Below are 23,209 nucleotides of genomic sequence, written 5' to 3'. Positions count from 1 at the left end.
AATGAATCATTACCGGCTTAGTGCAGCCAAGTTGTTCACAAAACCAGACATACTAAGTTACTTATCAACTTTGAAAACAGCATTTTGGACCAAGAAATCTCTATTAACAAGTTCCGAGTGTTGACAACTTGGTGAACAAAATTTGACTCTCTTAGTGGTTTTGTTCATCTATTTATCACAACCTAAAATGTGGTACAAAGTTGCTGCATATTCAATTTGAGAAACTTCATTGATCATTGTCCAAATAACTGGTATAATTACCACATTAATTAAACTAATGAGACCATGGATGAAAACATTACATGTCTCCAACCCACACCAGTGGCGTCGGAGCAAGTCATTGGAATTTGTCCTCTGGAATTGGTCCTTCATTAGCCTATGGCTCTTTTAGACAGTACTTCACAATTAAAGGCCATATTTTCTTTCTTTCTGACGAAATCAAACATATTATTTTGTCATCAGCTCTTCCCATCCTTCCACCGTGAATCTTTTAGTAATGTTTGCTCAGGGAAAACCTCTTCCTGTTTTGTGCTGTATAGCATTCCAAAAATAGTTCTCTCTAAAATCAAGTAAAATGTAGTTTAGTGGCAGCTATGGTCTCATTTGTAAAAAAAAAAAAAAAGAAAAAAAAGAGGTATTTATTGATGGACAATGTGTTATATACATTCATTAACTCAACTTAAAACCAATTTTTGTGCAGTAGTGACAAACCTGACCAAAACTTGTGTTGAGGTCATTGATGTGAAACAAGGCCTTAAGCTTAAGCAAGTCTTAAGTTGAGATTTTAGGGCTATGCATAGTTAACTTCGTTGTCCAGTGCATCTGTTTGGGGTTGAATGGCATTCGAAGACATGTTTCCTTTCTTTATGACTGTGAACATCTGTCTGTGATTCTGAACCATCCTTCCTCTCTACGCATTCAGATGACATGACTCCTCGGACCGTCCACTCTGGCAGTACGTTCCCCATCCTCTCTACACCTCATGTATTTTATGTGAAACTGTTCAGCTGTTTTTCACATGAATCACATGTTTGCACTCAGTTTTGGTGATTTATATTCTCATCTCCTTTCAACTCATGTCTGTTCCAATCATGGGCAAATTTAGAAATGTGTCTGATCTGCATTAATCATTTCATCCTATTTAATAAATCTTTTCTTCATTTCAGTCACTGTTTCAGCAATCGGCCTTGCTGATAATAACAATAAATGTCCATTTTGTGTCATTGCAGTTGATGACAGTCTTGGTTTCCTGCCAACATTTGGTCCATGTTTTGTCAACCTGTACGGCAGCCCCAGAGAGTTCACCGCTTTTAATGACCCACACGAAGCTCTAAATCTCGGAAAAGTAAATTCACCTATTTTTTATTTAAATGGAATGAACTGTTACTTTACACTTAAAGGTGTGAAGGTTTAGTGGCCCTATGGAGCTACTTTGTTAAATCATTACGATAAAGTAAAAGTAATTATTTAGTGTAGTATTTAAATAGTATTATTACTGTATTTCAGGGGGAAGGGGTAGCGTATCGAGGTCGAGTTTTATTGGAATTAACCACAAAGCTGGTGGACAAGCCAGAACAGAAAACTGAAGACATATCATCAGATGACCTGCTCACTGTGGAGGTGAGACAGAACAAGGATATGAACTTGTTTGTGTAGAAAGATAGATATTCATTAACCCGTCTCTCTTTCTCTACCTTATAGAAGTTTCTCCGGAAGAGGAAGTTCTCACTCTTCGTAGCATTTTATTCAGCCACGATGCTCCAGGACATCGACGATGCCATCCAGTTTGAGGTCAGCATTGGTAACTACGGCAACAAGTTTGACTACACCTGTCTCCCTCTGGCCTCCACCACCCAGTTCAGCAGAGCTGTGTTTGACGGTAGGTCGGCGTCATGTTGTATTTCACGTCATCGTAGTCCTGGTGTAATTTACAAACTTTTACATTTTCGTAAAGCACCGAGATGTATTCATGCAACAAATTGATTCACTTATACAATGCTCTTGTGTAAATCATTTGATGTGTATTTGCAGTAAGTTAAAGTTCAGATATTAATTACTTGCAGTTACAATGATAGAATTGATAATAACCAAAAAATAATTATTTTGTTGAAAACTTTATTGTCCATGTGTGTATTTATTTGTATTTTTCTTTGCATTCCAGGTTGCCACTACTACTACCTTCCATGGGGAAATGTAAAGCCAGTGGTGGTTCTTTCTTCAGAGTGGGAAGATATCAAACCTAGGATTGAGGCTCTCAACATGCTGCTGGCGATCATAGACAGACTGGTGGGTGTGATAGAGTAGCTCTTGACTAAGTTTTAGATGTTGAAGGCAAGAGCGTTTTTGCAAACTAGCTTCTGTTAATTAGCACATATTCACCAACTCAATGTGTGCCTATTGGTGTCCAGGAGCTGAACTTGCAGCGGGTGCGGCTAGAAGTAAAGGCAGGCAGTGAACTGGAGGAGGTGGAGCTGCGAGTGGTTGAGTTGTTGGATCAGGTCATCACAGACTGCAGGTACACACTAATATTATTTATAACAATACAACCATCACATGTGACATCTAACTGATAATACTGCTGTACTTAAAGCTTTTGTACAAAATGTACAAAAGCACTAGCACTAGCATGAGACTTGAAATGAATCCCCTACAGGCATGGAAAAAATTTGGTACCTTTCCATTAAAGTAAGAAAAGACCCAGTGGTCACTGAAATAATTTGAAACTGATAGAAAGTAGTAATATTTAAAATTATACTTGGACAGAAATGTCGGTACCCCTAGAAAAGACTTAAGATCTTAAGTGTGTCCTGTAATTAGCATCATGGGTGTCTTCAAACTTGTAATCAGTCAGTCATGGAGCACAGAAAACTAAAGAGAGCTGTCTCAGGATATTAGAAATAAAAATAATAGACAAACATGTTAAAGGTAAAGGCTGTAAAACCATCTTCATGCAACTTTATGTTCCTGTGACTTTATTTTAAAGATCTGAGTTCAATTACATTACTTTAATGCACTACAAACTGTTTTTGCAGTGTGAACTGCTGTTTTTATAAATAATTTAAAGAAGTAGTTTTACATTTACCATCTTGAAACACACAATTTCAGGCTCCCTGTTTTTTTTATGCTGCACTTCTGCTCATTTGATCCTGTGTTTTTGTCCATCTATCTCTCTGTTGTTTTTTTTTTCAGTGAGGAGCTGCCCTCTCTCGACCAGTGGCAGTGTGCCACCCCTCTTGACCGCTGTTTGAGGCACATTCGTACTTTGCACCTGCAGCAGATCATGGCAGCTGCGCTTGCTCTCAAACATGGAGAGGCCACAGAGCTCTCCACAGTGATGGAACAGGCTGAGGACTGGGCCAACAGACTAAGGACAATAGCTGAAGAGGTGGGTGTTGGTTTCCAACCAACTTTTTCTGTAATCAGAAGTGTTTACATCAGCTGAGTTGGAAAAGTAAGCTACACACTGTAGGTAAAAGTTTTACCGCATTATTATAATGTTTCTTCAGAAACAAAATATTCCACACCTTTCTTTCAGCCCCAGAACAGTCTTCCAGACATAGTCATATGGATGCTACAGGGCGACCGCAGGGTGGCGTACCATCGCATCCCAGCACACACTGTACTCTTCTCCCAGCAGCACCGTGGGAAACACTGTGGGCAACTGCAGACTGTCTTTCTTAAGGTACTCAAACCAACACACACATACAGAGCCCAGGAGTGCCAAGGGGGATAAATAAAAAGGATTACAAAACTTGAGAGAACCAATTATTTAACTGAGAGCACAAATTTGATTTATTGCCTTTTGTTTTTGACATCAGACAAGCACAGTCTGTCTCTCTCTGGCAGCTGAAATAAATCCATGAACCTCTATAGTATAGGTATAGTGCCTCCTCAGGACACAGAACAATGTGTAAACATCAGGCTTTTATACACTTTACATCTCAAAATAGTTCTATATAGCACAGTGGAGACAGACCTAATCCAAATGTTAAAACACCTTTATATGTAAAGTGTAACGTCTTTGGATATTCTGTTGCATGTGAAGGCAGCCTGAAAATCTAAAAAGGTGTTTTGTTAATTGAAAGAGGTCTCTGTCGGTCCACACCTCTACCAACGCAAATACAGAATGTGAATTTAAGTAATGCTTGTAGATCCATATCAAAAAGGAAAGTATAGATATGTCTTCAGACGTTGTCCAGAAGAGGCAGTTCACCTATAATCAACTCTGTAGTGACTATGTATATTTTAAAATTTGTACAAACAATATTGTCTTTATTTCTTTCCCCATGGCACCTCACTGGCTCCGAACATACACGCAACTTTTAAGGCGACATACCGTGTGAGTGCCACATTGTGTGTTACATGTGTGTTTTACAGTACCCACAGGGCAGCGGTGGAGAAGCCAAACTTCCAGGTCAGCTAAGAGTCAAAGTGTGGTTTGGATTGTCTGCTGATGTCAAACACTTCAACCAGTACGCTGAAGGAAAACTGTCCGTCTTCACTGAGACGGTAAAATACACGCAGTACTCATACATACTCTGCCCCTTACTGTTTTAGCAGGTGCATTATTACATTGAACCTTAACCTTACAACAACTAGGAAGATCTCTACTTGTGTCATTTTCACAAATGTAAAAATTTTTTTTTCATGAATTACTACAGCTACTGCTACTAGGACTATGTCTGTTACTATTACTCTGCTTTTGCTTCAAATGATACCACTACTGCCTACTGACTACAGTCCCAGTTCACTTGCAACCTTATACTTGAAAAAGAACCAGGTACTATATACCTTCCACAACATTTTGCTCATTACTATTACACCCACTGTTTCTATTACTATTGCTATTAGCATGCAAAATTATTTTTTTTCTGCCATTTCGCAAAACAAAGAAAGAAGAGAAGCCAAGAAATTACACTAATGAGGCATTTTTCAGACATCCTTTGAACTTAACTCTGATTACTTTTTTTTCTATCACTACTGCAGACCAGTAGAACTATTTAAAGTTGAGAAATGTCCTTTGGATTCATGCTGGCCCTTCAGGATTAATGAAAATTCAACATATTACGCAAATATTTCTCTGACCTTGACTAGACTGCTGGGTGTATGCCTCAGCCAGCAAGTGGAGTTACAGTTTACATGCATGTCTTTCCCGACTCATATTCTAATTCATGCACCCATGAGTGAACATGTGTGCCAGGTGCAGTGAAACCCCCACCACATATTGCTGAGACATTTTGTTAAGTATGGGACAGACATTAAGTCAAAATGATGTCAGTACCAAACTTGATTTTAATCCATAAATGGTGAATATATGAAAAATGCTGTGCAGACATTATCTAGTGTATAGTATGCCTGGCAAAAGACCTCAATTGTCAGGTGTGGCCCCCGACTATAGGAACTGCCGGCATGGTGGCAAAAAAATAGTATATATAAAAATAATATATAGTGAGTGTGAGTGTTATCTTACTACATAAGTCTCTCTTTTTCTCGTCTTAGTATGAGAACCAGACCCGACTTGCCCTGGTGGGCAGCTGGGGAACTACAGGTCTGACCTACCCCAAGTTTAGCGACGTCACTGGAAGAATTAAACTGCCCAGAGAGAGCTTCAAACCCTCACCTGGCTGGACCTGGGCTGGAGACTGGTACATCAGCCCTGAGAAGACGTAAGTGTACATATGTGTCCATGAGACAAACATGTACCAACACGTATGTTTGCAGACTTTGTTTCTGTCATAATCCAGTCTTTGATCAGCTTTGGTGTCATACTCCCAGTGTTTCTGTGACTATAGTAGAATACTATAGGCAGTAAGAGAATAAGGTAGGTTGGTAAGACCAGTAACTGCACTGTGGAAATATACAGTTCAAAGGCCAAGAATACCTGCAGAGGACAACAGAGAGAGGGAGACAGAGAGGAGGAAGCACAACTACAGGAGAATAAGTTAATGACTGAATGAACTTGAATGGATAGAGGAGAGAAGAGGAGTTCTATGTATCAGTAGAGGTCCCCCAGCAGACTAACCTGTAGCAGCATAACTAAGAGATGGTTCAGAGTTACCTAATCCATCTCTAACTATAAGTTTTATAAAAAAAGAAAGTTTTAAGTCTAGTCTTAAATGTAGAGAGGGTGTCTGCCTCTCAAACCTGATCTGGGAGCTGGTTCCACAGGAGAGGAGCTTGATAGCTAAAGGCTCTGCCTCCCATTCTACATTTGGAAACTCAAGGAACCACAAGCTAACCTGAGGAGAGTTCTGCTGAGAAAATATGTAACCATTAGGTCTTTAAGATAAGATGGAGCCTGATTATTAAGTGCTTTATAAGTGAGGAGAAGAATTTAAAATTAAATTCAGCATTTTGCAGGGAGCCAATGGAGAGAAGCTAACGTAGGAGAAATATGATCTCTCTTGCTAATTCCAGTCAGAACTCTGGCTGCAGCATTTTGGATTAACTGGGACATCCCATTAATAATGAATTACAATAGTCCAGTCTGGAAGTAACTAATGCATGGACTAGTTTTTCAGCATCACTTTGAGACGGGATGATCCTAATTTTAACAGTATTCCTCAGGTGGAAAAAGACAGTTCTAGAGATTTATATTATCTATGATGTAAAGGAGATATTCTGATCAACAATAACTCAAAGTGTTACTTAAGGTCAATGTTACTGGGTGTCATCTAGGGTAAGAATATGACTAGACATTGTATCACTGTAGTTTTTAGGACCAAACAAAATAACCTGTTTGTGTAAATGTAGGAGTAGAAAATTGGAGGACATCCAGGCCTTTATGTCTTTTAAGCATCCTTGAAGTTTGATTAGTTGATTAGTTTCTCCTGGTTTCCTAGATAAATATAGCTGGGTATCCTCTGCATAGCAATGGAAATTTCTAAAGTTTTTCCTAATAATATTGCATAAGGGGGGGCATATGATCAATTTATTGTTATCACAACTGCTTTTCTTTCTGCCACAGGCTGCTGTTTGACGTGGACGCTGGTCACATGAACTTCACCGAGGAAGTGTTTGAAAATCAGATGAGGTTGCCAGGAGGACAGTGGATCGGCATGCCAGAGGGTTACACTGATGTTGTATGTGTGTTTGTTTTTCTGGGATTATTAGAGCTTGGATGATCTTTATATGTCTAAAGGGTCTGTGTGTGCGTATCAGAATGGCGAAAAGGCAGTGCCAAAGGATGAGGTGGAGTGTCCTCCTGGTTGGGCGTGGGACGATGTAGAGTGGAGTGAAGATCTCAACAGGGCTGTGGATGATCAAGGTGTGCACAGACATACACGCAAACACACACACCCAGACACACAAAACAAACAAACACAACAAAACATCTCATTTAACAGCAGGAGCTCAATTTGTGTGTGTGCGTTTGTGTGCATTCAGGATGGGAGTACGGCATCACCATTCCTCCAGACCGCCGTCCCAAGTCATGGGTCCCTGCAGAAAAGATGTACCACACAAACAGAAGACGACGATGGATACGGAAGAGACAGCGAGACCAACAGAAGATGGATGCTCTCAGAAAAGTAGACATATTTTTATTAGACTTTTTTAGTGACGGTAAAAGAGAAAGTATGACACGTGTGTTACCGGTTTCATTATTTGAAAAAAATACAAAACAGCTGCCCACAGCAACAGAAAGACATTTTGTATATTTTAAGGGCTATTTCCAGCTGCAGATTAATACACATCTGCTGATGAGAATTTCTGTCATGAATGTGGTATTGGGTCAGTTCATTTGGGGCTTTTCATGGGATTTAAGCTGCCTCTACATAGTAGGATAGTTGGTAGTTGGTAGATAGTTTGTACATTTGTTTAATTACAAGAAATACATTTATATATTTTACAGCATGACCTCTGCTGTGCATTACTAATTTTGTATGTTGTCACTATAACCAGTTGAAGTTTCCTATACTGACCAATAGAGAGCAGTGTAGCTGTACAAATGACTCATACTCTTATTGATACTCAAATATTCTTAAAGTTCAGATCTAATCCACCTGTTGCAAATGGTGATAAATGTGAATGTGTGTCCACAGCAGCGTCCAGACGAGGCAGAGAGGGAAGGCTGGGAGTACGCTTCACTCTTTGGCTGGAAGTTCCACCTGAAGCCGAGGAAGACAGACAGTTTCAGGAGACGACGGTGGAGGTGTCGCATGGAGCCGCTGGAGAAGACGGGGCCCGCTGCCATCTTTGCTCTGGAGTGTTCTCTGGTGAGGAAGACTAATAATGGTATTTAGGATATACCACAAGGCTAAAATGATGTGGACAATGTTTTTTTTTCTCTCATTAATTGTAGTTCAACACGCTATTTCCATATTTGTGACTATGGAGGACTGAAGGACTTTTGGTCATTCGTGATCTTTATTCTGCTTTTTGACCTTTTTTTTCTATTTGTTTCTTTTTGCTTTCTCCTCTTTCTCCCACAGAGCAGTATAGAAGACAAGAATGATGACAAATCTGTCACAACCACTTTTGGAGTCAACAGACCGACCATTTCCTGTTTCTTTGATCGTAAGACAACATACACACATTTTTTTCTGCTTGCTCCATGTATCTCCATGTACCATCCTAGTTTGCCAGTATAACAGAGTTTCTTTGTGTGTGTGGTGTTTTTCTCACAGGTGGCACCCGTTACCACCTGCGCTGCTACCTGTACCAAGCCAGAGACCTGCTGGCCATGGACAAAGACAGCTTCTCAGGTAATGAGGAGTGAATTATTTAAAATATTTGATACATTTTTTGTGGATCAGTACTAAAGAGAAAGTGAAAGAGACAGAAGAGAGGTAGCTGTGAAAACAACTATGCATCTTCCCTCAGCTATAGCATCGTCTGCACCTTTACTGTTTACTTCCCTCTGCTTTTATCACGAGTGACCCCCTCCAGTAGGAGGCCTTAGGCAGGACCTCCTTGTGCTTGTGTATCCCCGGCCTTGTACTTTGTAGCTTACTTGTAAGTCACTTTGGATAAACACGTCTGCTAAATGTAAATCATGTTTGCTTTTATTCTGTTTTTCAGAACAAAGGCTTTAATAAACCAGCACTGTATACACTACCTGCCCAGGCACACTTAGCTAGGCCAACCAAGTGACCAGAAAATCAGTAAATGCATGCTCAAGTATTACTCTTCCAACTTTTCTTTGATGCTAAAGTGCAGTTCTATCAAGCCATATTCAGAACAACAGGACCTGTAAACCCAAGGAGTGAGTCAGAACATATGGAAAATAACAGGAAAAGTGAAGAAGAGACATGTAGGAAGAGAGGAAGAGTAGAAAGAGGATTCATAAAAACATAAAGTGACAGAGAGAGCATCAAAAAAAAGAAAAAAAGATGTTTTTCTTTTATCTGAAAAGTTCATGGAAACTACAGCTACTGTGCGTGTGTATTAATCACAGATTCACCGCAGACTCAGATGTAAAAACAGAGACGAGGACTTTAAAATCAGAGAGATGAATAGATGGAGGAAGAGGGATGATAGATGATGGAGATACCAATAGAGGGAGGTTGGTTAAAGAAAGGGTTTGAGAAAAAGAGCATCCTGACCACAGACTGAAATGATAAATCACTACGACTCTTTCTTACACACAGACACTCACACAGTGTAATGGCTGAGTACAGTTGATGGATGGGCTTCAGTTTTGTGTTAATCTGCTGTTACATGGCGTCGAGAAAGCCATGATTAAAGACTGAGTCACCAATCAAAGATGGAGGACTTTCTTATTTTCTTGTGTCTTAAAATGTATTTTTGGTGAAGATCTAAATTCCCACATTTAGCAATCTCCCCTTTCATCCCATCTTTCTCTAGCCCCACTTTCTCTCTCCCTGTGTTCCTCTCTCTGTCTTCCCCCTACTTAACGTTCTCCTTTCTCTTGCTAGTCTTCACTAAGTTTAAGTACTTCTATGGCTCCACCACACACACATACATACACACACACACACACACACACACACACACACAAACTGTACAGACACACCACCCATGGTGACCCATTCAATTACCGTCTATTCCCAACAGCGCATTAGCTAATATAAACAGCAATACAAACAGCCCAGGGGGGTTATATAAGTCTGTGTGTGTGTGTGTGTGTATGTGTGTGTGTGTGTGTGTGCGTGCGTGCGTGTGTGTGTGTCAGTTTCAGGGCTGGTGGGAAAATGCAACTTAGCTTCTGTTTACACTGATGCTAACGGCTCCATAGAGACTCCTTGCTTGGCCTGGAATAACAAACCACTCACTCAGTGTGTGTGCATGTGTACAACTGTACACATATGTGTATTTTTTGCATGTGTCCACACTGTGTGTGTGTGTGTGTGTGTGTGTGTTAACATGGAGGAGAGTGGTTGTGACCAGGAGTAACAGACCTCTCTGAGCGGCGTTCTCAGCCCTCAGTCTTGAGCTGGGCATTCCCAAGCTGCTGATGTCATCTTTTGGGATGCCGGGATAGTGTGGACACAAACTTGCATTAGTTTGTACTGCTGTACTTGTGAGGACACTCATCAAGAACACATTTCCTGGCTTCATTACTATAAATCACTGTAACCTGGCTTTGCCTATAATCTGTTATAACTATGTTGCTACCATTTTATGTTGTCACTGAACTATATGGGTTTAATTGAAACCATCTAAAAACTGAATTTACTTGTCTGAAACTACAACTTAAGTTGATTCCAAACATTTATTTATAAAGTGAAGTAGTAAATAGTGAAGTAGAAAATATTTATGGAATATGCTAAATAAATAAAATAATGCAAAATTCATATTCAACACAGTGAATCTAGTCATAAGTTCAAAGCTGCAGTCATTTAATGAAATTTTACTTTCATTTAGAAAGTGATGTTGGAGCCTTTTCTGAAGAAAAGTCTTTGCATGATTTCAAACTAATAACCCCAAAACAAAGTTTGCACCCTTGATCACATCTTTGAAGAAGCCGTCCTCACTGTCAGAGTCTCAAATTCAAATTAGTCCACACACATGCCAACATACCCACACTGGGCAGTCGTCACATGCTGCCATGTGTTCAGGGACTGAGTTAGATTTGCCATTGCATTTGGCACCTCTGCTCCCAGACAGCTTGTTAACTGCTATATGACGACAGACAGCACATACAGTTCAGATCTATTCTCTGAAAAGTCTCCAGCGCTCACTGTTGGGACTACAAATGTCGAACTTATGTTGTTTTTTTTATCATCCATAAAAGCCTCATTTTTTGTCTTTTCTCTGTTCAGACCAGTGACCAGATACCAAGTGTTTGGAACAGCAGATAGAAACTATTACTGTTCTTGTTTCCCCTCTCCAGACCCCTATGCCATTGTGTCATTCCTCCATCAGTCCCAGAGAACAGTGACAGTGCGAAACACTTTGAATCCCACCTGGGATCAGACGCTCATCTTCTATGAGTTGGAGATTTTCGGCGACCCTGATGCCATGATGGTCAATCCTCCCAATGTGGTGGTTGAACTTTATGATGAGGATACATACGTGAGTATTTGTGGCATCTGTGAAAATGTGTTTTTATAAATGCAGATTATAATGGCACCCTGATGTAGAATTATATATGTTCTTTATAATGTTATTTTTCTATATGTGAAGATGGTATCCATGTGTATTTGAAATGTCCAGGGTGCAGATGAGTACATGGGCCGCTGTGTGTGCCAACCCACCTTTACTCCCTCCCCCCGTTTGGCCTGGTTCCCAATTCGGCAAGGGGACAAAAATGCTGGCGAGATGTTGGCAGCCTTTGAGCTTATACGCAGAGAAAAGGTCAGAGGTCATTAACCCACCTCATTAACTCATCTAAACTTCTGCTCGCCTACCTCTAATGCTTGATGTCCTCCTTTATATTGTCATTGTGAAAAAGTTTATTTTGTCTTTAGGAGTTTGAGAATATCAACAATTGACCTGGGTATTAAAGCTCGTGAGAATTTGTGTATTGTGGAGTTTACAAAATAAGACTGTCTATATGTGGGATTATGTGATACATGTGGCTTGAATGAGAGATGTATGAACCCAATCCTAATCCTGTAACTTAAAACATGATAATTTATGTACATTTAAGTAATCACTAACAATATTTTTTTTTTCCATTTTGCATTTACAGCCAGCAATTCACCATATTCCAGGCCAAGAGGTGCATTTATGTTTTGCCTTTCTCACTTCTCCTTTCTCTATCTGTATTTATCTATTTATTTTATGTATTATTATGTATTTATTTTTGATCATTTTCAGCCTTTAAAACTTTCTGTCTAACCTACAGGGAGACATCATGACCTCCACCCATGTTTTAGATGAGGTAAAGCCACACTGGCCTCAAGTCACACCATTTATATTGCTGTTATGGTGATTTTTAGCAATTAAAATGTTCTGTTCCGTAAAAGCAACGCAACTTATGGAAACTGGAGTCATTCTGGACCGTTACTATATTGAAAATGTTCCAAAATATTTGAACATTGATATTGAACCAAAATAACACAAGACATTTGAATCTTCTGAATGGAAAAAAAAAAAAAAGCGTGTTGTAGAGTACAACAAATATATTTATAGACCAAATGCATTTCCCTTGTTAGTTCACTGCCATTTATCTGTGCTTTATCCTTTTAACTTTATCTTCTTTGTTTTTCAGCTGATGTTTCCAGGATTCCTCTCTGAAAATCTGCAGCAATGGGTACAATGTGGAACTAACAGTCTATATCCAGTGCTCTCTTACAGTGCAGCATAGAACCTTAAACTTCATCATACATGTTGAAGTATGATGTTTGAGACCAGCTACGTTTTCTAAAATTATTTGGTTCTATTTAAGTTCTTCTTCTTTGCCTGCTCATTTTTTGGTCTTGCTTAATTCATAATCTCACAGACAATCTTTCTGCTTTATATTTTCTTGATTTGTACAGAAGGCTTTATGTTTGTATTGTATAGTTAACATTCATAAACTAATTGTATTTATTTCATGTTACTTACAAAAGACATAATTTCCCTGGCAGTATATAGAATGGCTCTCTGTTTTATTTTTTTCTTCAGTTTCTTTTTAATCACTTGTGTTCCTGTTGACAGCCGGAGGAGTCCGACCTTCCGTATCCGCCCCCTCAGAGAGAACCCAGCGTCTTCATGGTTCCTCAGGGGATCAAACCTGTCCTGCAGAGAACTGCCATTGAGGTATTGTGCAGATCTTTGCTGTGTTTTTCACAACTTCTGTTCAGTAGCACCATTGGAAACTTTTCATGCCAAAGAATGTTTCAGTGAAACGGTATCTTTTAAGTATGAAATGCTAACCTAATTGCTAGGGAACTTCATAGTCCCCTAAAAGCAAGATCTTCACATCTTTTATTATTTTATATTAGTTTTATACAACCATCGAAAGTGAAGACAATACCTTAAAGTAATCAATGACAATATTATTTTTCTCCTGGTTCTCATTTTTAGATCTTAGCATGGGGAGTCCGTAACCTGAAGAGTTTCCAGTTGGCCAGTGTTACCTCCCCAAGCCTGCAGGTGGAGTGTGGAGGCACCATGGTTCAGAGCTGCGTCATCCGCAGTGTGAAGAAGAAGCCCAACTTTGACGTCAATATACTCATCCTTGATGTGGTGAGAAAATACTGGTCTGTACATATGTGCACGCATTATACAGTTGTAATCAGTGTAGTGGTCCACTGCTTTCATGGCTAATGGGAGTCGAGCTGTGATGTGGTTTACATAGATCATTCATCTTCATCAGCAATGCCACAACAATAGCAGTAGAGGATAACTACTGCACCACTTCCAATAGAAAACAGTAATGCTGAATGTGGATGTCTGCAGATGCTGCTCTTGCAGAAACCAGTTTGCCGAGCGGTTTCTCTATCAGAAAGAGAGCATTTCTCTTGTATAAATGCATACTAAGGCATACACACTGCAAAATAAATGCAGTGTGGAGATTTGTTTTTATCATAGATATGACTTTAGTCAGGTTTAATTGTGAAATTGAGCCGTATCTCTCTACTTCAGCAAAAAGATTTTTTGAGCATTGATTGATCAGACAGAATATACGTTATGAAATTTCCCATTATTTTCTAATAAGATTGTGGTTGAATTTGCAGGAATAATATGACTGATTGTCCAAGACTTTCTTAATTACTAAGAAGGTATTTTAGCATTATTCCACGTTATAAAGCGCATACAAACCACTTTTTGGCTCAGTTCGATAGTAATAGTCTGTTGTATTACTTCTCATTTGTTACTGTACATATGTGACTCATAACAATCGGGTTCTTTACTTCCACTATAGATTACAGTAAACCACAGGAAGCTACAGTTAATTATGCTGTTTATGTGGCACCCAAGAGCTTCAAACTGTGGTAACTCTTCTGAGAGGGAATAGGTCAAAGCTTACTCAGGCAAATTAAGAAATATCAGTGTTACCACAAGAACAGCTGCTTTCTTTTGTAGCCTCTATCCAGTAAAGCAGTAAAAGGATTTATTTGCTTTATTGTTACAGCAAATAGACAATTGGACATTTTCTGTTTTGCGTTTTTCTTTACTTAACAAGTAAGTTATTGTGTGAACATTGATAAAAATAGTTATGAAACAAATTGCAGAATCATTTGGTGACATGTTGATGGAGCCTGACATACTTTTTTGGTCACTGTCTGCTCTACATAAGGCAAAAATCTGCAAAGGTCAGTGAACATTGGCAGAACATTTTGCAACTTGGCGCTGCTTTTATTGATTTTTTGGCCACTTGGGGGCAGTGAGAATAAGCTGTAAACCCAACATGACACATTGTTGCCCATCTCCGCTAAGTTCTGAGTGAAATGTCTGTTTCTATAGCTGCTAGAGCTGCGAGATGCTCCACTATGTTCACCAGCTAGTTTCTAACATCAGCCACTGATGCTGGCCAAGTAGCATAAAGTTTGTTTTTATAGTTAGCATGCTTGACTTGATGTGACTAATGGGTTTCCCCTTTTACTGCAAAATACTCAGACACAACAGCACATAGTTGTGAATGTGCTCCTGTCCATTATTTCATCTTAATACTACTGGCAATTCAAATAATTGAATTTTGGCATGCCTTCTTGACTTCAATATAATTTGTAAATAGGGGTTATCTCATTTAACTCAGTGTGTCAACATAATAGTTCATAATTTTTTTGCTGGAAAGTAAAAAATTGAAAGAGCAGCGAGAGTGAACCAAAACAACTAAATTGCAGGCCCAGAAACTGTGAGCAGTGAGTTAAAAGAACCTATAAGAATCCACTGAGATGAAAGACATGAGATGTCAATTGGTCGCTGCATTGTGTTACAACTGTATGATCATATGATTGATTGTAGCGGCCTTAATTCAGTTTTTGCAGTGATAAAAAGACAATTATGTGCCAGTTTACATATAGTCTACATCTAACCTCGACCTCCCTATCACCTTAGAGAAAGTTCCTTGATTCAGGCATTTATTTTAATCAACCAAACCACAATATTGAAAGCAAGAGGGTGCCTCGACATTATTATTTATTCCTCAAATGTAAAACTGTCCCCTGAGACTCCACATCATTGCCATTACATCCCAACTAAGTGTTTTCTTATGAAAACCTAAACTGAAATATGGAAATATTCTACACGTTTTTCCTAACACCAGCTCCAAGATGGGCTCAGAGAATTTCATGTTAACAATGTTAAGGTCTGAAGTTGATCACCTCACTGTTTTATTATGACAGCTTTAACTGGAGTATGGAAATATACAGATATTTTTCCCTTAAATACAGATCCTTGCTTTAGCTCTGGCAGTTTAATGTTAACAAGATTAAGGTTGCTGTGTTGACCACAGCACGAGTGTGACAACCTCAACCGGACAGTGGAAATATGCACAGAGTTTTCCCTAAAATTCTGCCCCTGAACCAGATCCAAGCATTTAATTGTAACAATATTAAAGTCTTAAGTTGACTGCACAAGTGTTTTCATATGCCACAAGGGCATAAGAAAATGTCACACACATAGTTTCCTTAAATACAGCTCTTTGAAGAGGCTAACCACCTAATGCCAGCTCTCTGTTTATTGTGTGAGTTAAGTATCTTCAGCCCTATTTAAGCCTTTTTTAAAACCAGAGAGGTCAAACGGCTTTCTGTTACATACTCATTTTTTCCTCCTGAAATGGTCTGGCTAAATGAGAGTATTGGTATGGATATTATCTTTACATGTTCAGCTCAGTGATCCCAAGATGGTGGAATGAGCTGCCTATCTCTGCACGCTCAGCCACCTCACTTGCAATCTTTAAAAAACTGCTGAAAACAGAACTCTTCCGCATTTTCCTTTGCACTTAAAAAAAAAAAAAAAAAAAAAAAATTCTACCCTTTCTTTCTAACATCTCTTGAAACAGTAACACTTTTTTGATAGCACTTTGCTTTGATGTTGTTTCTTCTTGACTTAGATTTTGTTTGCTTGCCTTGTTCCTCACTTGTAAGTCGCTTTGGATAAAAGCGTCTGCTAAATGACTAAATGTAAATGTAAATGTAAATGTAAATGTAGCTGCTTTAAGGTTTGAGAAGTTGGTGAGAAGCTGGTTTAGCTGCAGGAGAATCAGCTTTGAAGTCATCTGCACCAGTCTAACATTTGACCTCAGCTCACTGTAAAAGCCAGACTGCTCAAATAAAGTCAATACCCTCCCGTTATTGTTCCGACAGCCTTGAGAGGTTCTTGAAAACATGATACACCTAGAGAGCAGGTGAAGCATGAGCTTGCCAGTTTCAGCATCAGCAGCACCGGGTCAAGTGATGGTCTGTTTGTTGTGTTTTTTTCTCTTTATTGAACCATCTACTGCTACACACACAGTCTGACACACAACATGCAGCTATACTGACAGTTGCTTGAAGAATCCACATTTTGCAGCCCATTAAAGACAGAGTATATCATCCGAATGAAAGAAATTATTAAAATATAGGAAAGAAAAAGCAGCTAAAAATGCTAGCAAAACATTTAACTTCTACTATTCACACTAGAAATCGATTTAATTTGATCTACTTTGCAGTCTTTCATTCTTTTTTTGTGCAATAGATAATGTTGAAGAGATGCAATAAAATAGATGGTGCAACAAAGCTGAGAACTTCCTCTACTCTGCATTCTCTGGCATCTCATTACCCCAACGTCCTGTCAGCACTTTTTGCAAGCACAAAGTCAAATTAATTGACTTGGTTGACAAATAGGTTTTCCGCCTTTACTCTGATTATGTCGCTTGGGTTTGTCAATTAAAGATGTTAAAGATAAAACCATCACACTGAAACAGTACATTATAATAGCAAAGTCAAGGACAATTTTATGTTTTAGTCATCATACACATCCACTTGTTGAAAGGGCTTTTGGTTGGAAGGAAACCAGATCTGATGTTTTTGTATGATGACTGAAAGATAAAATTTATGATGAAAGATGCTGTTTTTAAATTACCATAAAAAAGAAGTTAAACTGCATTTGTTTAATGCTAAATAACAATAACTTGTGAAACTCTACCTTAAGCTTTTCTTACAGATACATAGCACTAACACACATTTTTAATTTCTTCATTTCTACACTCAGTGTGACAATAATTCAACCTGAATGCAACTTCTTGTTGATACTTGATAGCAGTCTGTGGTTTCACAGTTTTCCTACTAATGCAGCAGTAGGGTGGGAAGGAACAGTGTTTGCCATGTTGTCATTTAAAGTAAATTTTGTTTAAAGCTTATTGTCATTATTTTAGGTACTAAACTGACGTGACGTTTGTTCCCTGATGTCTCTCACAAAGATCAAGTTTCTACCACGACAAATTCTGTCATTTTTTCTTTTCACATGGGAGGGATCAGCTAATTTGTAATAGTGCCCTGATTGGGTGGTCGCCAAAGCGTGTCCAATCAACTTTAGACAGTAAGCAGCCAGAGCCAATCAACATCATGCAAGCAGGTGGCATAACAAAATACTGTAGAAGAGATGTTTGTAGAACTTCAATGCAGATTGAAGCAGTCGAAGAAACAAAGTTTATTCTACTCATCTTGCTTCTTTTCTTATTTAAATCCACTCTCTTACTAGTTTTTATTTTGTTTTGTTGATATAATGTTTCCTTTGCAAATACATACATACATACTTTTCCTTTTGGTCTTCCAGAGACTTCCTCGTGAGGAACTGTACATGCCACCAATTGTTATCAAAGTCATTGACAACCGTCAGTTTGGCAGGAAACCAGTGGTAGGTCAGTGCACCATCCGGTCGCTGGAGGAGTATTGGTGCAACCCAGAGCAGCGAGGAGCAGTGGAGGAAGAGGAGGAGGAGGATGGATGGACACGTAAGAAGTGTGGGGGACAGATGCAAGTAAACATGTCTGACAAAAGAGATGCAGTGACAATTGATGTTAAATTGCCTCTCTGCTGTTGGTTTGTTTGTGCAGGTGACACGTCCCAGTTAACTGCTGGGGATGTTTTTGTTGACATTGATGACGAGGAGCCACTCGTTCCTGACCAGGTAAAACTATCTTTTCAGTTAGCTGTTAAAAGTACTTAATGTAAATAATATCAAATAATAAAAACACAGACAGCTGATTAAGAACCACAAATATAATTTTACTTTTTACTCACTAATTTACTAAAACAGCTGAGACTTTCATCCCATCCCATGTGAAGCACCTGTGTGCCAAAGAATGGTACTAACTGAATCTAATGACACTCATCATCCACAATGAAGGTCAAAAATGTGATTTGAAATGATAAAAATCTTAATCATTAGACCTTTAATGTGAAGTACACTACCTGTAACAAAACATTCAGGACAATGAAGCCAGTTGACCTTGTGTAATCCTTATTGAACGTCTGCAATTTGTAACATTTGTTAACAAATAGTAATATTAATAATCAACAGCTGCTGTCATAGATATCAAAATTACTGAGTAAAGGAAAAGATGCATTTCTTATGTAACAATGTTTCTTTTGCAAGAAGCATTCAAACTGAAGCTAAACTTTTGTTCTCCAGTTGCTTTTAATTACCGCTCAAACAACTGTGAGTAACTCTATCACTGGTGAGCCTGTGATTTTCCAAAGCTTGTAAAAGTGTGTGTGAATGTGCGTGTGTGAAGACACTTGCGTTAATAGTATTTATTTTTGTATGTGTGCCTCTTCTGAGTGCGTTTGACGTAGTCATCTTTCCACAGGCAACATCTTTATGTGTGTGTACTGTGACATTTGTACAGTTATGACAATTCAAAAATAAGGAAAATATGTATGTGCTCTTTGTCTAAGTGCGTTTCTGCATGTTTATGTGTGTGTGTGTGTGTGTGTGCGCGCGTGTGTGTGTGTGCGTGTGTGCAAAAAAATAAACCCATTCTGACATGATGACATGGCAGCCGTCTCTGTGGTCAGTGGTTGCTACAGCGACCATAAAGGCCTGCACTCATCACTGGTCATTACCATTTTATCTCCCTCTGTCTCTTTTCAACAAGTTTAAAACATTATTTTGTCTCCTTTTTTTCCATTTTTCTTCTTTCACTGGTTAAGGAAGAATTGGAAACTATTTTCCAATCTACCTAATTCAGACATTTTAAAGTTTATCATGCGCATACTGGTGTTTAAACCTGTAAAAAGCCAAATGCAAAGATGGCACAGGACAAACCACACTAATATCAATACAATCAACAAACCAGCTGTTGTGTTGCATTTGGTTTAACACATTACAATATATTATACATTTTGTGTTTTGCAACACACAAGGGCCATGAAGCATGCTCATAAACATCACTTATCAGATGAGAATTTATCATGTTATGGGTTTTACAAAAAATATTATTTATCACAATTGGAGCCTAATGCTCTGATGCAAATTTCTCCTCTGGGCATCATAACATTTAGTTTAAGCTATTGTCAATCACTGCTAGCTTGCAAGCTTTCTAACATAATCAACAACTTAGAGATACAGAGATTGATAGTAAATTAAAACCTGATTATTGAGCTTTTGAAGGGACGGACAAGCACAACAGAATATGTTGTGTATTTAGTGGTTCCCAGACTTTCTGCTCATGACCCCATGAAACAAACATTTATGATCCCTCACTACAGCTTGCATAATTATGATTTACCACAATGATTTTTTTTTTAAATAATTGGTTCATTTTTCAAAATAACCGGAGAAGTAAATTTTCAGACATTACAGAAAAGCACTCACTCAAAGAGCTGTAGTAATCATTACAGGAGCAAAAGAAGATGTAAAGCCATGTCTTGAAAGAGCCACAAAGTTCTCATAGGTATAAAACAAGAAGCCAAACTTGGTTGAAAGCATTTTACAATGTCAAAGCAATAATAGCTTATAGGGCAGACCATACAAACAAATATATTGTTTGGATATTGTAGTGTTTAATGTCTTTCATTGAAATTTGCTCCATGCCCTGTTTATTAAACCTGTTATTTAAATATGTCAACTTAGGAAAGGCAGAGAGCATAAAGTTAATTACTGTTGACAGAGGAAATACAAAGTCTGTAAACACATAAAAGCAACCTGATCCCCTGACACACACACAGTGCTGGGGTGTATTATACAGTTTCTTTGTGTATATTAGTAAATGGAGGATTGAGAGACAATATCATTTGGTCTCATTGGTTTTGCACACTGCATGAGGCTTACATAGGGGGCAAACATAAATAATGGAAACCCATAAATATAAAAAACACACACACATGAACACATATTCTACAGTTATTCTGTAAGTAACTGTGTTTGTAACACAAACTGGAGCAGGCAGGGGCTCAGGAATGCCCTGTGATCAAACTGTGGTCCCCTAAAGTCGACTAAAAATTAACAAAACATTACTGTTCATTACTGTGTCGATGATCAATTTACTAAACTTAGCAAGAGGAAAAGAGATGCAGAGTTCATGGAGTGTAACATTACTGTCAGAAAGTTGGAGAGAAGAGAGAGCAGTGACAGTCCAAGACATGCCATCTCCACTTTTAACCAGATCTTCAAAAGCAGTTCTTGAAAATTCAAGCATTAATCTTAATCTTGACCTGGTCAGATTTTTGATGATATAGTATTTTACCAATGTATTGCATGCATGTTTAAGTTGACCAAACTTTAAAACTCTCACTCTCCATCTTAAGGTTCACCAAGTATGTTGTGTGTGTAATCTGGACTTAAGGGTGAAAAGGGCATAGTGGTCAGCAGTGTCAAGCTAGCTGCTCCTCATGTTTCCAAGTCTATATGTTAAGCTAAGTTAGCTCTTATTTAGTCTACAGATATTTGCTCAGTAATAAGGCTAATTAGTGTATTTCCAAAAACGCCAAAGTATTCTCTTAATACAAAAAAATGCAGTAAAATAATCTGAACTGTGAACTGTAATCATTTAAAAGCTGTGGCTGCCTGGTAAAGAAAGACAGTATGACAGGCACTGGAAAATGTTCTGCACTGATGCTGAAGTGCACAGGATTTGAGGTTAATGGGTAACAACATGGAAAACCACTGATTGGCCTGTTTAAGGATACTGAAGTAACATTCAAAGACAGTGAAGTTGTGGAGAACCTCTGATGTTTTGGCGAAGGATTCCAAGCTCGTGATTCCTGTCACCTTCGTTTGCATGAATAAAATGATTGCTGCGGATTCGTCTTTTCTTCTCTTCACTTTTTCCCCACTGCTATCATCAGTTGTCATTCTACCCCTTTTCTTCTTCGTCTTCATTTTACTTGCACATTTTGATCAACGCTTTTCCTCTTATCCTCATCTCCATTCTCAGTTTCCCTTACCATTTCTCTTTTTAATACCTCCCATTCTTTCCTTTTTGCCGTCTCTGTTCTGTTCGTCTTCTCTACCTATTCATCCGCTTTTCCTTGCTCCTCATTTTCTTTCCCCCTCCTCTGCCCCCGTCAGCTCTTCCTTCCTTACCTTCTCAAACACTTGTCTCGCTGTATTACCTTTAACTTCCTGTTTCTGTCTTTTTGTTTCTCTGTCCTCTGTCTACTTCAATCTTGTCCAACCTCTGCTGCTACTACTCCTTTCACCTGACTCACATTCTCATCTTTCTCCTCTGTCCTTCTGCTTCTTCTGTTCTCTTTCTTGCTTTGTAATCGTCTTCCTCATTTCTCCCCAGCCTCTTCCTATTAAGTCTCTCATACTAACCTGATTCATCTTCCTCTCCTTTTCCTTGTCCAGTCTCTTCTTTTCCCACCACTTTCCTGTCTTTCTCTCTTTATTGTCTTTCTCCTAGTAATTGCTTAAGAGGAAAATCTGACTCCATCTCTCTGCTAATGACATTTTGGTGTGTGTGGGGGAAAAAAACAATACAGGCAGACTGTTCCTTGTTAGTTGTCCTCTGTCTCATTATGGCCAATGGTCTGCTCTGAAACTCTGCTGCCATCTCCTTCCTCATCTTCTTGCCACCTTCTTTCAACTCTTACAATCACTCTCCAGTACAACCTTCTCCATCCTTTTCACTCTGTCACCCTTTGCCTATTCCTCTGTCTCTTCTTACCTCTCTCACTATATCTTTCACTTCCTTCCTTAGCTTTCCTCTGTGCACCTCTAACACATTTCTTTTCTTTTGCTTGTGTTTTCATCATTTGTTCACTCCATTGTTACCTCATGCCATTCTTTCACACAACTTTGCCTCTTCCTTTTTACTTCCCTTCATTTCTTTTCACTTCTTCCTTTTGCTTACCTTGTTTTACTTCTGCTCTTTCATCCTTGCACAGCTCCTTTGCTCCAAACCAAACTTCTTTCTCCCTTTCCTCTATCCTGTCCAGCTCTCTTCATCCCTCATACACTACTTCCTTTGTTCCCTTTTCCATTCTTCCGTTCCTATAGTTAATTTCCTTCCATCTTTCTCTCTCTCTTACCTCTTTTCACACCTTCCTTGGTCCATTCTACTAAAATCCTGCTTCCGTCCCCTCCCTTTTGCTTTGACCCTTTCTCGCATTCTTTTCATTTGCATTCTACTTTTCCTTGTCCCATCTTTCCATGATGTCATCAATTCTCTATCCCTTTTACTTTTAATCTCTGTTTCTGACCACATTTTCTTTACCGTTTTGTGTTATTTCTTTCTCTTCTTTTTCATTGATCTCTCCCTCAAAACTCCTTCTCCACCTCTATTATTATATGTCCTTTTTTCCTCATGTTCTTTGAGCTATAATTCTCTTTTTGCCTTTAGTTCATTTTCTCATTTCTTCTTTTCTTATCTATCTATCAAGCTGACAGTTGTTTTAATGTGGAAGCTCATTAAAGGGCATCCTCATGTAATCTTCTTTTTCTC

General features: G+C 38.7%; 1 protein-coding gene across 1 annotated transcript in view; it reads left to right on the top strand.

Annotated features, from left to right (window-relative positions):
* Nucleotides 1-23,209, top strand: part of dysf (dysferlin, limb girdle muscular dystrophy 2B (autosomal recessive)) — a 102,572-nt gene that overhangs the window by 20,979 nt on the left and 58,384 nt on the right. Inside the window, exons 17-41 of the mRNA XM_026353423.1 lie at nt 923-955; nt 1,230-1,345; nt 1,507-1,620; nt 1,702-1,879; nt 2,162-2,286; nt 2,409-2,515; nt 3,190-3,385; nt 3,536-3,682; nt 4,378-4,509; nt 5,500-5,666; nt 6,968-7,082; nt 7,162-7,267; nt 7,387-7,529; nt 8,043-8,216; nt 8,433-8,517; nt 8,628-8,705; nt 11,297-11,478; nt 11,620-11,760; nt 12,098-12,127; nt 12,254-12,289; nt 12,620-12,661; nt 13,048-13,149; nt 13,417-13,578; nt 18,094-18,271; nt 18,374-18,447. Coding sequence (XP_026209208.1) covers nt 923-955; nt 1,230-1,345; nt 1,507-1,620; nt 1,702-1,879; nt 2,162-2,286; nt 2,409-2,515; nt 3,190-3,385; nt 3,536-3,682; nt 4,378-4,509; nt 5,500-5,666; nt 6,968-7,082; nt 7,162-7,267; nt 7,387-7,529; nt 8,043-8,216; nt 8,433-8,517; nt 8,628-8,705; nt 11,297-11,478; nt 11,620-11,760; nt 12,098-12,127; nt 12,254-12,289; nt 12,620-12,661; nt 13,048-13,149; nt 13,417-13,578; nt 18,094-18,271; nt 18,374-18,447 — 2,963 coding nt within the window. The remainder of the gene's footprint in view (nt 1-922; nt 956-1,229; nt 1,346-1,506; nt 1,621-1,701; nt 1,880-2,161; nt 2,287-2,408; nt 2,516-3,189; nt 3,386-3,535; nt 3,683-4,377; nt 4,510-5,499; nt 5,667-6,967; nt 7,083-7,161; nt 7,268-7,386; nt 7,530-8,042; nt 8,217-8,432; nt 8,518-8,627; nt 8,706-11,296; nt 11,479-11,619; nt 11,761-12,097; nt 12,128-12,253; nt 12,290-12,619; nt 12,662-13,047; nt 13,150-13,416; nt 13,579-18,093; nt 18,272-18,373; nt 18,448-23,209) is intronic.

The sequence above is a fragment of the Anabas testudineus genome, chromosome 18 (genome assembly GCF_900324465.2).
Source record: "Anabas testudineus chromosome 18, fAnaTes1.2, whole genome shotgun sequence".
Lineage (NCBI taxonomy): Eukaryota > Metazoa > Chordata > Actinopteri > Anabantiformes > Anabantidae > Anabas > Anabas testudineus.
This window is presented reverse-complemented; position numbering and strand designations above follow the sequence as displayed.